Raw genomic sequence first — 17,055 nt, 5'->3', positions numbered from 1 at the left:
ATTAGTGGTAATAGTTTTGCCTCACAAAACATCTGATGAAACAATCGGAGAAATATGACCTGGAAATGACTCCCTGTACAGAAGGGGTGTTTTGCCGGCTTCTGAAGCCACATGTTACGTAACAAGCTAATTGTGAAAGTATTAACCTGAAGACATAGCAATGACGCATTCTCCGCGTGGGCACTTTGTTCTGTTTGTAGCGACAGAACTGATGCCCCTAATCACTCACTAAACCTGTTTAATTGGCTCTGTTACAGGAAATCTTCAGTTATCCAAGTAGTATGTGCATGCGAAATGGCACACTTATATCACAAAATGCACAATCATGTCGTTTTTATGTCTTTGATGTCTTCTCCCATTGTCAGAAACCAAAAAAAAACCCCCAACAACCCAAAACACTCCAAGTTCTTGCATGCCTGTGAGCATGGTTCTTTCCAGTGATGTTAAACAAAATACCTTAAACGGTTCCTGTGCTCTGTGTTTAGGATCTATGGCAAGACTGGTGATCAGTAATTTGTAGTTCTAGCCTCAGGTTACGATTAATTTATATGGACAAATTACCCAGCTTTTGAATGTAACACTGAAGTTACCGGTAAGCAATGTTAGCACTTAAACACAATTGTAGATTTTGTCACAGCTCTGCGATTCTCTACACCTGTCCCAAGTTCTACTCAGCCAGCCGTTTTTCGATAACATTTGCAAACTATGTTGACTGGTTCCCCGAAGTTGTATTTCGGTTTACTGAGAAGCGTAAAAATCAGTCTAGCAAACGTTATCGACAAGCGGTAGACTGAACATATTCCCAGTACGTTCTCCTACCCATAGCGAGTTTTAATGAGTCAATGAGTAAGCGCCACTACACCAACGTCTCTCTCACTAACCACTAACAACTAACCCACTATCTTGGACAGTCAGCACAGATAACTCAGGTGTGTTCTCAGGACAACGTGCTTGAACCTGGGTCCGTATTTTTGAAGCAATCTCAGCGCTACGAAATCGTAAAACCATCGTAGGCTATGATGTGAAGATAGCTTCAAAAATACGGACCCAGGTTCAAGCGCGCTGTCCTGAGCACACACCTGAGTTATCTGTGCTGTCTGTCAAAATGCTATGATGTCAAGATAGCTTCAAACATTCCTAGCCTGAATGGGATATAAGCACGAAATAAAACTATAACCAAACAAACGATCCCATCTAGTTCAGATAGGGTGGTCAGTGTTTCATGTAATTAAAATGTGTTGAGTGCGTCGTTAAACAAATCATCCCTTCCTTCACCCTTACTGATGAAGAAACCAATGTACTCTAGTGTTGTCGTTAAACAAGAGAACCTTTAACGCGAGCAGAAATAACGAGGTTAATGTAGTAATGCGACCAGTTAGTCCGAGAGAGCTTTGAACACTTCCATAGCCGCCGGCTGATGACTTCGACGAACATTAGGTGTACTAAAACAAATTTCACAAAACTAGCGTCTTGGCCCTTTACCATCGAATCGCACCGCCATCACGCCATTGTGGACGTTTAGTAGCAGCCACATCAAGTAATGACAGTATTTGAACCCAGGCGAGTTGATGTTCTGTTGAAGCGTCCTGCGTGTACGCGAGTAGAAGATCGCCGTGTTCACAGTCTTTAATAGATGTAATGGACGAAAGTAACATCGAGAGATCACAATCCTAGTGCATCCTTAACACGCGGGGGCGGGACGTAGCCCAGTGGTAAAGCGTTTGCCTGATGCGCGGTCGGTCTAGAATCGATCCTCGTCGAAAAGCCTATAGTAGTATTTGTCGTTCAAAGACCGTTGTATCTACTCTTCAAAAAAAGTAGAGGAACTCTAATAAGAATTTACAATTGCCAAAATTGTAAGGTATATTAGCTGTTGGGAATGGTTATATGATAACAGTAACTTTTTAACTGAGCAAACATTACAACCGGTTGTTCAGTATTAAGTAGGTTTTATGACCACCAAAGATCTTGAAGGACGACTGGGGTCAGAAGTCAAATTTGAAAGTTGACGTGTTTTTGTTTTTTTATCAATAAATCGCAAATGCAAACAATAAAAATAACTAAAAACAAAACAATAACAACTGTATGATCAACAGAATGAAAAATAATGTTCCACAGTTATCAGTCGACCTTCCTGGAAATTGTCAAAATCGAGAATGACACCCCACGCACTTGTACGGGGCAACTGCGTGATGCACGTGCAAACTATGGAATGTGATTCGGTGTGTTGATAAACAGATCTGAACGTTTTTTATTAGTATGTCTGCGTTCAAAACGTATGTTCGGTCTAATAGTTGATATTAACATTAATATTTCAGGTTCCCCTACTTTTTTTGAAGAGTATATATACACTATTCCTAGCTAGTAATGAAAAAAAATGTACCGAGTTTCCTCTCTAAGAGTAAAAGTCAAAATTATCAAATATATTTCATCCAATAGCCGATGATTAATATATCAGTGCGCTCTAGTGGTGTCGTTAAACAACACCCCCATACTTTTAACCTCAGCAAGAGGTACCTGCTTTAACAACAACCTGATAATACAGACGAGAATCCAAAAGCAACTAGCGTGTACCATGAAAGTGAAACTGTGATTATCAATATCGTTTTCGTATCGTTGTGTCGGGTTTGTTAGTGTTTCTGAACACTGTTCGACAAACCCATCAACCTACTCGAAATTCTACCTCTACACAAGTAGAAATACATAAATAAGAGAAATAGGCATTAAGTGCTTGCGAAACGTATTTTGTTGTCATTGGTTTCACACGCTTGAGGAATGAAGAAGGGTGGCCGTTACATGCCATTTATCTCACAACGAGTTTTGTTTTAAAACATGTACCTAACGTACGAAATGAGTTGGACACGATTGTAAAACATCGAGTTGCAAGATAAATGGGATCTAACGGACACGAATGTAGTATTCTGGGGTTGTTGTTTTTTTACAAGGTGACAATTTCACAAAACATCGTAAGTTTATGTCTGCGACTAGCAGTTATACCGGGCTTACGATGTTTTGTGAAATTGGGCACTGGCTTTTCCAACTAAAGCTTATTTATGGCACTCAAACAGCTGCTGACTTATGCTTCATACAGTAATCAGTTTCAGGTTAACTTACACGTCACGGAACGATCAATTTCACTCGTCCTTGTTTTATTGGATGGTATGGCTGCGGTGACCCGTTCATCATCATGGGTCAACCAATCACAAGTCTCAAACGTGATCTCCAATATATGTCGAAGACTATATTGATCTACAACGGGTCATCTCTTATACCAGCTTTAAGACAGCCAAGGTGTCACACAGGACAATACTTATTTTCCCTACTTTGATCTCAATGTCTGTTTATTGAAAGTTGGCGCCTATGTTTGCCATTAAACAAGAAGAAGAAGGAAATGTTTTATTTAACGACGCACTCAACGCATTTTATTTACGGTTATATGGCGTCAGACATATGGCTAAGGACCACACAGATATATAGAGAGGAAACCCGCTGTCGCTACTTACTGGGCTACTCTTTTCGATTGGCAGCAGGGGATCTTTTATATGCACCATGCCACAGACAGGATAGTGCATACCACGGCCTTTGTTTGAACGAGAAATAGCCCAATGGGGACCAACAACTGGGATCGATCCTAAACCGAGCTCGCATCAAATATTTTTTTACACATATCCTCTAGGATATTTGTGCAACTGTTAGAAAAAAAAGATTAAAAGTTAAACTATGTTTTGTTTAACGCCACCACTAGAGGCCATTGATTAATTAATCACTGCTTATAACTGGATGTCAAACATTTGATAATTCTGATTAATACTCTTCTGAGGAAACCCGCAGCACCCAAACACTCTCTAAAATGGAATGGATAAAGCAATCAAAACCAGTCGCAAAGCTTACCTTGTTAATGACCTAGCAATTTTATTACATGTGTATTTTAAAACCAATACTAGTGTTCGACAAATGTGTGATAAAGTCACTAGCCCTCACAGAGACTTTGGCTAGTGCCCTATGTATTACAGTAATACACATGATAATTTCCACTAGCCCAGACCAAATTTTCACTAGCCGCGACCGAGGGCTAGTGGATTTGTCGAACCCTGATTTTTAATACATGTATAAATAAATAAGTCAGTATAAAATTAATAATACTATATGTAGTCATGATTAGATTACACACACCCCCCCCCCCCCCAATACACACCCAATACACACCCAGGATATATATATATATATATATATATATATATATATATATATATATATATATATATATATATATACTCTTGTTGGCAAACTGTAGATTGTGCCAAATTCAGATTATTATAAATCCGTAATTATATTTTAATAATGTGGTAGTAGGGAAGTAAACAGACCAGTGTCATCGGTCCCGGCAATTAGGATTATTATAAATTCGTAATTATGTTTTAATAATGTGGTAGTAGGGAAGTAAACAGACAAATGTCAAGCATCCCTGCATTTCGGATTATTATAAATTCGTAATTATATTTTAATAATGTGGTAGTAGGGAAGTAAAAAGATCAATGTTAATGGTCCCGGCATTTTGGATTATTATAAATCCGTAATTATATTTAATAATGTGGTAGCAGGGTAAAACAAACAATTGTCAACGATCCCGGCATTTCGGATTATTATAACTTCGCAATTATTTTCAATAACGTGGTAGTAGGGAAGTAAAAACAGACAAATGTCATCGGTCCCGACATTTCGGAATATTATAAATTCGTAGTTATGTTTCAATAATGTGGTAGTAGGGAGGTAAAACAGACCAATGTCATCGGTCCCGACATACTGTTAAACCCAGATTCCTTTTTCAATTACGACATATGAGACAGCGCCGAATAAACGATGTCTCGGGGAGCCATACAAAGCACCCCTTTCCTCGACTCTCACGGCAATTTTAGACTACAACTCCCCCATGTCACGTTGGCATCTTAGTCTCAATTAGGTTCCCCTTGCATACACATCCATCAAATCCACAGCAATCTTTGGTTAGCCTTGACCACGGTGTAGCCCGCAGGAAGATGTCGGCAGCAATTGATTCTGACAGGAAGATGATCGTATTAAGCAGAGAATGGAAAACAAAATGACACGCCAGTCGGATGAGTGGAAAGGAAAAGGAAAAAGGAAAACAGAAAACAGAATTAAAAAAAAAAAAAAATGGATGTTTGTTCAACGATACCTCGACACGTTATTTAAACAAGTAGAAATCGTTAGTCGGCGAAAAACGTCAATAGTTGATCCAAATTTCAGGCAAACGTCAGTACTTGAAAGGGTCTGTGTTATAGATGTGACAGTCAATGTGTCAATGCCCCGTCATTTGAATATGATGACCGAACTGTTCATTGGCTGCCACTTATTTTATATGGTTACATGATGCGAATGATTATGCTATATATACACACAATATCGTTTTATGTTTAACATTGTAGAGCAATAGACGGTCACTTATGCGAATACTGTATTTGTGAGAGAGAGAGAGAGAGAGAGAGAGAGAGAGAGAGAGAGAGAGAGAGAGAGAGAGAGAGAGAGAGAGAGAGAGAGAGAGAGACACACACACACACACACACACACACACACACACACACACACACACAGATACAGACACAGAGAGGCAGCGGCTGAAAATCAGCATATGATCCTTTATAATAATGCTCTTTCCCATAGGCAGGACAGTATACACCAAGACATTTAACGTACACTGGTGATAAAGAACAACACAAATACCAATTCCATCACGGGCGATTGATCCTACGACCCATCGTACTTCAGGCGAGCGGTGTACGAAATCTGGTGTCTCAATATAGTAGCGCCACAGGCCACCCATCCGTATACATAACGGCAAAGAGTTACTTAACTTCAGTAACAGTACAGAGTTACTTAACTTCAGTAATAGCACAGAGTTACTTAACTTCGCTATCAGCGACAGCCAGCTGTTGTTCGAGATAGAAGGCAATATTTCGAGACAGCCTGAGCCGTTTCATAACAGCGGCACCGCATTGCGGTGGCAATCTCTTGCACGCCCATGCCTTATAATATTGATTTCTAGATTGAGGGAATAAAGAGTATTATCCGTTGTATTATGGCAAGACAAATTCGGTTTACTGTCACCCATCGCTCTGCCGAATATATATCAGGGAAATTAACTGCTCCGGCTGACAGTAATTGTAAATCAATTGATTTTCATACCAGTTGTCAATTAGAACTTGGTGACAACACCTTGGGGGGGGGGGGGGGGGGGGGGGGGGGGGGGGGGGGGGGAGAAGGGACGGGTATAGAGAGGAATATGCTACCATATTTCAAACACCCAATACTATCATTGATTTGATAGTGATTGATAAATAGATGTTATCTGTCTTTATGTCTCTCTCTCTCTCTCTCTCTCTCTCTCTCTCTCTCTCTCTCTCTCTCTCTCTCTCTCTCTCTCTCCATCCATCTGTATCTATCTTGTTCTCTCTCTCATTATGTCCATCCATCCATCCATCCCTCCCTCTCTCTCTCTCTCTCTCTCTCTCTCTGTCTCTCTTTCTCTCTCTCTCTCTCCGTCCACACACACACACACACACACACACACACACACACACACACACACACACACACATATATATATATATATATATATATATATATATATATATATATATATATATATATATATAATGAGGAAATAATACTAAAGTACTATAACAACACTCCTGTCCCCAAAATAAGCAAATAAGCAACGAGAAAGCTGGAACTGAACTTCTCTAAAACAAAACTGCAACCCCCTTAAAAATATCATCTCACAACCTCAACACAACAACACCATACCCAATCACACTCCCCAAAGAAATCAGAAAACTCAAAACGATAAAGGCAGGATGCTTGCGAAAGACTGGTTTAAGATAAATGCTTCTGTACTCTTTCGAAAGAAAGAAAGAAATGTTTTATTTAACGACGCACCCAACACATTTTATTTACGGTTATATGGCGTCAGACATATGGTTAAGGACCACACATATTTTGAGAGGAGACTCGCTGTCGCCACTACATGGGCTACTCTTTCCGATTAGCAGCAAGGGATCTTTTATTTGCGCTTCCGACAGGCTTAGTTGTCTCGGGAAACTGTTTACAGCTGTTTTAAATAATAGACTGAAATTATATTTAGAAACTAATGATTTGTTATCTGAAGTTCAAGCCGGATTCAGGAAGGAGTACTCGACGAACGATCATATTTTTACATTATATGGACTCATCGAATTGCTAAAAGCACGGAAGAAAAAACTGTATTGTACTTTTATAGATTTTAGCAAGGCATTCGACTCAGTATGGAGAACAGGACTTTGGGGAAAACTAATACAAAATGGTATTAATGGTAAATGTTTTAAAGTAATATATAGCATGTATCAGAACATTAAGTCATGCATTAGTGCACATAACACAATGTCGGATTATTTTCAATGTTCCATGGGTGTTAGACAGGGAGAAAATTTTATCGCCCCTATTATTCTCCATGTTTCTCAATGATTTAGAGGATACGTTTAAAACTAATGATTGTAATGGCATCCGCATAGATAAACTTATTCACAGATTCCACTTTGTATACAAATATTGTTCTTTTTGTGTTACTATATGCTGATGACACAGCGCTCTTTGCCGAAAATTATGACGACATGCAGAATTTATTAAATATTTTCGACTCTTATTGTACAAAATGGAAACTAAATGTAAATTGTAAAAAAACTAAAGTGCTAATTTTCAGTGGTAATAAAAAAGATTATTCCAAAAGGTTCCATTTAGGAAACACAAATCTAGATAATGTAGAAATATACAAATATCTTGGAATTATATTTCATAAATCCAATAAATTCACTAATGCTCGAAAACATCAATATGATCAAGCTCAAAAAGCTATGTATTTTACACTTAGACAAGGAAAACGTTGCCATCTTTCCATTCAATGCCAACTTAAATTATTCGATTGTATGGTTTTACCTATTGCTTTATACGGATGTGAAATTTGGGGTTTTGAAAGTCTGTCCTGCATAGAAAAATTGTATAGCAAATATTTAAAGTTATTATTGCCTGTTAGAAAATCCACCCCATTATATATGTTGTATGGAGAACTTGGATGCTTCCCGGTAGATATAACAGTAAAAATAAGAATGATAGGATTTTGGTTTAGGATGATTACTGGGAAGCAGTCCAAGCTATCATTATTAGTGTACAGAATGTTATTGAATGATTATAATACACATTTTTATGATCACAAATGGATAGCTTTTATAAAATCAATTTTAGATAATATTGGTTGCACATACATATGGTGGTCACATTGTGAGCGTATTAATAGTGCTTCATTGTTGAAAATGTTTATTTCAACAAAACTCATAGATCAATTTTTGCAAACATGGTACAGTCATATTGACACTTCATCGAAAGCATCTTGTTACAAAATATTTAAAAGCAGTATAGCATTCGAAAATTATTTAAATTTATTAGAAAAAAAAAACATTGGTGCCCATTGTTACGTTTTAGAGTATCAAACCACAATCTTCCAATAGAGACAGGTAGATGGATACGTAAACCATTACATGATAGATTGTGTTTTTTATGCAACACTAACGACATCGGAGATGAATTCCATTATATTTTTACATGCCCATATTTCAACCAATTCAGACTTCAATATATACCGAAATATTATCGATCCAAACCAAACACATATAAATTTCACGAATTATTTAATTGTAAAAAAACTGGTGTCCTCCGAAAACTTGCAATATTTTGTAAACATATTATGAATACTTTCAAGCCCTCCGGCTCATAGCTTTATTGTATTATTATTGTGTATGCAAACCCAAACCAATTATTTATAATTATATTCCCATGTTCGTTTTATGTAGATATACTTATGTGAATAGTTTTACTCTGTCATCTTGTTAAAAAGTGTGAATTGTTGTATTATATATTGTTCCTCATATGCCGTGGATTACGGCCTGAGAGAAATAAATGTTCAGTTCAGTTCAGTTCAGATAGCACAAACCATGACCTTTGTTGAACCAGTTATGGATCACTGGTCGGTGCAAGTGGTTTACACCTACCCATTGAGCCTTGCGGATTACTCACTCAGGGTTTGGAGTCAGTATCTGGATTAAAAATCCCATGCCTCGACTGGGATCCGAACCCAGTACTTACCAGCCTGTAGACCGATGGCCTAACCACGACGCCACCGAGGCCGGTGTATAGTTAAAGAATACAAATAGATACAATTACAATTATAATGATAAGACAATTGTATATGTAAAAAGTCTCTACGTTGTAAAATAAAACAACAACAACAACAGGTTTTGGCTGTTACAAATGCAAGGTTAGGCTCTAAGATTAAAACACATAACGTTTCTAAATCGAAACAAAAGAAAGAAATGTTTTATTTACTGACGCACTCAACACATTTTATTTAAGGTTATATGGCGTCGGAATTTCTAAATTAGGTAACAACATAAACATTTTACAACATAACTGAGAATGTTGGTGCAACTTAAAGGAACATTCCTGAGTTTGCTGCATTGTAAAATGTTTCCGACTAATAAAATATTTCTACGATTAAACTTACATATTAAATATATTTTCTTATTTAGAATGTCAGTGTCTGTATATTCAATGTGTTTCTGGTCGTCTTAATATTTGTAAGAACCGCTAGTAAGATCTGTTTTTAAACGCACTGTGACACAATAGCCGATGCTGGGGTGTCGTTAAAGGGACATTCCTGAGTTTGCTACATTGTAAGACGTTTCCGAGGAATAAAATATTTCTACGATACAATTTACATATTAAATATATTTTTTTGTTTAGAATATCATCGTCTGTATACATAATGTGTTTCTGGTCGTCTTAATATTTGTAAGAAGTCCAAACTGGATTTTAGGAAATAAAATGAAATTTACGCTAGTACAAATATTAGAACGATCAAAAACACGTTTAATATACAGCCACTAATATGTTATGTAGGAAAATATATTTGATATGTAATTAAAATCGTTAAAAAGTCTCTGTTAGTCGATAACATCTTAAAAATTGCAGCAAACTCAGGAATGTCCCTTTAAAACCAAGATCCTCATATAACGGACAGTTTATAAAAAAACGTGAATTTCATCCTCAACAGTTTGGTTACCACATATAGGAGAGACTCGTTTTCATACTGGCCGGTCTCTGAAACGAATAGGAGTAACACCGCATCAACATTTCGCAAAGGCACCCCTTAATCGGCCTGGATTTAAAATGGACACATATCGCTCAACACAATACATATTTCTTAACAAACGATATACTCTTAGTTTCCCTGTATCCTGTAAACTATACACGTCATGTTGCAGGAAACCCGCTATATTTGTTTCCATTAGCAGCAAGGAATAGATGACGTATGTTACAATCAATGATTGATGTTTAAAACGAATGAGAGTGTTTCAGCTGTAATTGTGTTTATGTTAGTAAATTCTGTTATACAGAATGGTCAGGCGACGTTGTGACTATATTAAAACTGTAGATGTGTTGGCGTGCAACTTTAATGGGCGTCAGCTGATCTTTCAATCATTGGAAATGTTCATTATTTTTGGACACGAACGACGTTTGCCGTATCCATATCCGAAACTAGATTTGTGTTAATGGAACTTTGGCGCATGGATGTCAACAGTGTTGTGTTATTTCAGAGATAATCCCCAGCATCACATGCTTTAACAGATCGGGCCAGAGTTCGTTTGACGAAACATTTCGCAGAGAACTCGACGTTACTTAAGACAAGCATGCACTCTGAACGTTCTCCACCATTTTACCGACGTGTTCTAACAGTCTTCCTAATGGCGGGTCACCCTGATCTATACACCATCCCATCCTCCTTTGTTTTTGTTTTTTTCATTTTTTTTAAAAATAATTTCAGTTTGGTTTGACGTAAGAAGAAAGGTAAAAGTGTTCTGAAAAAAACACCCGCACAAAATATTTTTGTGTGCAATTTAGAAAACAATCGACTCAGAAATAAATAGCTTGTAGTAAATTCCATAGTATGAAAAAAGGCGTTCCCCGTGGGACGGACTATAGCTCAGTTGGTAGAGCGCTCGCCTGCGTTGAATAATTAAAGGGACAGACCCTAGTTTTTAAACACTAAGTCATATTTTTCGCTATTAGAGCCGTTTATGATCACTAAAATCAAACATTACTTATATTTTATTGTTTACATTATCCATTTCCGTAAAACCGAAGTGTTTCTGGTCATCCCGGTGTTTCTAATACCACAAATTGCATTTGTCATATTTTAAAATTCGCTCGTGCGTCTGAGAAGTAACGGTTATGGAGTCGCGTTTTAGTCTATTTTTAAGGGTATTTCAACATCACAGACTCTTGTTTCACTCTGTTGTATCCAAATGTGTTACAGGTTTGTAAATTAACCTAACTTAGTGTTATTTTTTACGGATTGAAACTAGGGTCTAGGTGAAAAATATGCCCCAGTGTTGAGAAAACTAGGATCTGTCCCTTTAAATTTCCTCGGTGAAGCAGCTGTAGCAGTAGTATATGGTAGAGTACTCGCCTGGTGAGCTATCGTCGCAGGATCAAACCATTTCGGTGGACCCATTTGCAGATTGTTCTTTTCCCCGTCGCATCCATCGAAACTATTACTGGTTTTGGCTTTCAGATATCAAAAGGAGGGAAGCAGCTTAGTATTACATCGCACGCCTAAAATGGAGGCCTTTAATATGCATTAATATGACAGGGAAGCACGACCCTTAGAATACTGGTTAGAAAGGGAAAATATCCAGTGAGGTAGAATGGATCATGAAACACACCACAAAATAGGTGACCCCTGATATACACCCCTCTCTGAAAAAAAAGTTGTTTTGTTTAACAACACCTCTAGAGCACATTGATTAATTAATCGACTGTTGTTGGATGTCACATATTTGGTAATTCTGACTGGTAGTCATCAGAGGAAACCCGCTACATTTCTCTATTGGCAGCAAGGGGTCTTTTATATATATGCACTTTTCCACAGACGGGAAAGTACATACCACGGCCTTTGACCAGTTCTGATGCACTAGTTGGAAACATCCCTATCCAGTAATTACTGTAAATATATGCTGAACAACAAAATAAACGCGTATGATTTATTATTATTATTATTATTATTATTATTATTCATGATACAATTAATTCGAAAAATAGACTGACAAAATGGGCCTAAAGTCTTCACTAGACATTTTTTAACAGACATTTTAAATTTTAACAGACACCAAAACGATTAGGGGAAAAATATAAACATTTCGCGTTTCTTTTGTTGTTCAGTGTAGCTCTATGTATTGTCCAGTATTGTAATTGCAGCTCCTGTCAAATCCATCCGTCGATGAATAATTAGTTTGACATTAATATTCGCGACAGGACATCGTGGCAATACACGATGTGGCTTCGTAAACAATAAATATAGTATTGCCCAACATTGGTATCACTATCGCTACCCAGCACCCACAGGACATCGTGGCAACACACGATTTGGCTTCGTAAACATTAAATATAGTATTGCCCAACATTGGTATCACTATCGCTACCCAGCACCCAACAGGACATCGTGGCAACACACGATTTGGCTTCGTAAACACAAAATATAGTATTGCCCAACATTGGTATCACTATCGCTACCCAGCACCCAACAGGACATCGTGGCAACACACGATTTGGCTTCGTATACAATAAATATAGTATTGCCCAACATTGGTATCACTATCGCTACCCAGCACCCAACAGGACATCGTGGCAACACACGATTTGGCTTCGTAAACAATAAATATAGTATTGCCCAACATTGGTATCACTGTCGCTCCCCCAGCAACCAACAGGACATCGTGGCAACACACGATTTGGCTTCGTAAACAATAAGTATAGTATTGCTCAATATTGGTATCACTATCGCTACCCAGCACCCAACAGGACATCGTGGCAACACACGGTTTGGCTTCGTAAACAATAAGTATAGTATTGCTCAATATTGGTATCACTGTCGCTCCCCTACACTCCTTTGATAATTATTCAAGGAGAGTAATGTCTAACTCTCCTTAAAAACAAAATAGTACAACACAAGGATGAAATATAATGCTCAGTTTGGTCATCTCTTAAATAGCTCCCCATAAACTATATATATGTTAGGGGAGCAATTTCCTTCAGTTGTTTTGGCGAGGTGTATGTTTTCATCGTAAAGCTCTAGTATAAAGGCAATGTCATACGCCATTTACCTATTAAAAAGACCAATAAAATAAAGATGAAGTTTTGTTTTGTTTAACGACACGACTAAGAGCAAATATATTTATTCATCACTGGCTATTGGATGTCAAACATATGGTAATTTTGACATATAGTCTTAGAAAGGAAACCCGCTACATTTGTCATTAATAGCAAAGAATCTGACAATAATGTTAGGTTCAGACTGCCAACTGCCACGATAACGTTGGCCAACTTTCTGCTGTCATGCCTTCTACGACTGTCCAGTTGCTAGTCTGAGCCCATTAGTTCTTTATCTGAGAGCACCCGTCGAAAGTCGGAAGTTGGGGGAAATTACAACACAACCGTCGAGTTTGTCAACTTTCTGCTGGCAGTTGGTAGTCTGAGCGTAGCATTAAAGATTCATCACATTATTGCGAAATCCTTTAATTATTTTGTTTTTCTTGAAAACACATTTCGTTCGGTACTTAAATTCGTCGATCGAAAAGGTAATGACATAGATTTGTATTACATGTATTATATTTTCTGCGCTAGTCGACAAATTACACGAACATCAGCCCAACGCAAATTAAAGTGATTTCACAGAACATAAAACTGAAATATGTACTCTGTGCGTTCCCCTTCCACTAACGCTTTCTTCCATAATAACCTGTATTTCAAAAACAAAATTCATGGCTAACCGGGTGTTGTTTTTTCTCCCTTTTGTCTGATATAATTATGGCGACGTAGCGGTAATACAATTACATACCAAAATATCGATACTAAATAAGTAAAAGGACTATGTAGCTGGTTAAATAAAATACGTGTCAAGAGAAATCAAATTTTGCTTTGTTTAAAGACACCACTAAAGCGCGTCAGGTTATGACGTGGATTCCCAAAATTACGCCATTACACTTGTTATTGCACGTGTTCTTCGCATGGTTTTTATTAACTCGGTTATGTTGAACCATGTGGATAATAAAGTTCGGCATTATTAGTTCAGTCTGTTTTAATAGATCAGCTGCCGTGCGATTTAGTCGTAAAATCCTTGATAGACCAGTTCTCTGATTGCTCCGTTCCACAACTGGTATATCATAGACCTTGGCATGTGATATATATATATATATATATATATATATATATATATATATATATATATATATATATATATATATATAACACAGATCAGTTACTACTAATGGAAAAGTGTAGTAATTTTCCTTGTAAGACTATATATGAGAATTATCAGTGTTGACATCCACAAGACGATGCTTAATAAATCAATGTGCTCTTAGTGGTGTCGTTAATCAAAACAAACTTTATCTTTATTTTATTAGTCTATTTAATAGGTAAGTTGCGTGCGACATTGCCTTTAAACAAAAGTGTTATGTTAAAACACGACTAGTCAACGAAAAGCTGTTCAAACTGTCTTTGAAGATGTTCTCGAACCAGGAAAACATTAGTTCATGATCAGCAAAAAGTCAAAGAAATAAATAAAAAAAAGGACAACCAAAGGACAGACACAATGTTCAAGTTTTAAAATTAAACAGTAGATTCTGAATATTCTTTTATATAAGCGGATAACAGGTGTGTATGGCTATGTCCTTACATTTGAATTTTAAAATATTTGTTTTAATACATGAGGTGGAAAAGATATATTCGCAACAAATTCTATATTTCCCCTAACATGGCTGGTTATAACTTAGTTTTGCTTTCTATTTGAAATAATCATTGCTCACTATGCAGTCAGAAATGAAAGTGTCACTGGCGGTGTTGATGGTTAAGCATGTGTCCATGCGTGTTTCTCAGTGGCGGGTTATTTGAAATGTGCCTTCTTAATAGCTTCCATCATGGCAGAGCTCTTGTCTTTCCTACAGAAACTCGATTCCGATAAATGAATATACAAAATAACACAAAACATAAACGCCCAGAACCCCGTTTTACGGAGCGATCGTAGCGTTAAGTTCACCTTTAGTGCATATTTACCGTAAGCACTTACGGTGCATATTTACCGTAAGCACTTACGGTGATCTTAGCGCTAAGATCACCTTGAATGCATTTACCGTAAGCACTTATGGTGATCTTAGCGCTAAGATCACCTTTAGTGCATATTTACCGTAAGCACTTACGGTGATCTTAGCGCTAAGATCGCTTCGTGTTACGGCGTCCAGATAATTAATTAGCCACTTGTCATATTGTTAGAAAATACGTAGATAAATGTACTCTCGTGGATTCGTATGATGAAAAGTTGTAAGAATCCAAATGCATTATGGGAGAATCTGACAACAAATTAATTGTACCCGAAAACACGATATACTAGTAATCAGACAACAAATTAATTGTACCCGAAAACATGATATACTAGTAATCAGACAACAAATTAATTGTACCCGAAAACACGATATACTAGTAATCAGACATTCAAGATGACAAACACCACTGTCTGGGGCCAACGCCGGATATTGCTACAGTCGTAGCGACACATATTGCTACACATGCTGGTATACGTCTGGACTATGATAAAAAAAAAAAGTATTTTGAGATATAACTTAAAATCAGATGTGATAATTGAGAAATTACATATTATTATTACTTAAAAACAACCCCAATAGTTCAAATAGTTAAGCGCTCGCTGGATGTGCAATCGGTGTGGGATCGATCCCCACCAGTGGGCCCATTGAGCTATTTCTCGTTCCAGCCAGTGCCCCACGACTGGTATATCAAAGGCCGTGGTATGTACTATCCTGTCTGTGGGATGGTGCATATAAAATATCCCTTGCTGCTAATCGAAAAAGAGTAGCCCATGAAGTGGCGACAGCAGGGGGTACCACATTGTATGTATGTATTTATGATTTTATAAAATTTTATACAGGAAAAAAAGGGGGTATAGACCCACTGCAAGTTATGTGGCTACTACAGCAGCTATATCCGGTGTCGGTTCCCTCGGTTATTAAACACTTACCTGAGGAATGCTGGCGACAAGACTAAACATCCACGCGAGACAAAGCATTATCTTGCCGCGTTTGTCAGCGTCATTTAAACTCAGCGGGTGCATGATAGCGAAATATCTATCCAGGCTGATAGTGACTAGAATGAAAGAGGAGAGATAAAAACCGAAGGCACGAAAAAACATCAAGATCCTACACGCCGTGTCCCCGGCCTTCCAGGCCACCGTGACGTGCCACACCGTCTCCAGGGGCAACATGAGGAAAGTCACTATAAGGTCTGCAATGGAGAGGTGCAGTATAAAGAGGTTCACTCTGGACTTTATGTTTCTGTTTCGGAACAAGGTGATGAAGACGGTGAGGTTGCCGCAAGCCGCGATGACGAACAGACAGGAGTAGGCCACGACTGATATGAGACTGTCGTCGTTGAAGACCATCTCCCGTGGGATGCCCGAATCCACGGAGCCACATGCTGTCAAGTTTGTCAAGTTCTTCCCCGAAATGTTTCTACTGCACATCACAGTAGAGTTGGAAGTGTTATAAGAAAGTTTCAAAGAGTCTCCAAACTCATTCATAATCCAGGATTTAAAAAAAGAAGATATAATTGGGGTTTTTGAAGTTTAGTATTCACGTAATGATAACTGGGTTTCGGTCCGATATTCCGAAAAAGGCAACCGTGCGGTTTAATCCGCATTCGTAACATGGGCTGGAAAACAGTCGTATAGTAGTAAGATGCTTAGCTTTCGCATTTCTCGCGAGCAAAGGATCAATGATTTATTCCAGCAATCACAGCAGCCGAACCAAAGGCATGCGCAGTGCAAATAATACAGGCTCTAATGATATGGACACCGTGTTTCCTTTCTTAAGTTGTATGAAAAAC

General features: G+C 37.8%; 1 protein-coding gene across 1 annotated transcript in view; it reads right to left on the bottom strand.

Annotated features, from left to right (window-relative positions):
- Positions 1-16,750, bottom strand: part of LOC121388841 (gonadotropin-releasing hormone II receptor-like) — a 184,169-nt gene extending 167,419 nt beyond the window's left edge. Inside the window, exon 1 of the mRNA XM_041520359.1 lies at positions 16,193-16,750. Within this exon, the coding sequence (XP_041376293.1) occupies positions 16,193-16,750 (558 nt within the window). The remainder of the gene's footprint in view (positions 1-16,192) is intronic.
- Between the last annotated feature and the right edge of the window lie 305 nt (positions 16,751-17,055).

Source organism: Gigantopelta aegis, chromosome 2 (assembly GCF_016097555.1).
Source record: "Gigantopelta aegis isolate Gae_Host chromosome 2, Gae_host_genome, whole genome shotgun sequence".
In the NCBI taxonomy this organism is placed as follows: Eukaryota; Metazoa; Mollusca; class Gastropoda; order Neomphalida; family Peltospiridae; genus Gigantopelta; species Gigantopelta aegis.
Note: the sequence above shows the minus strand (reverse complement) of the source record. Positions and strands in the feature narration are given on the sequence as shown.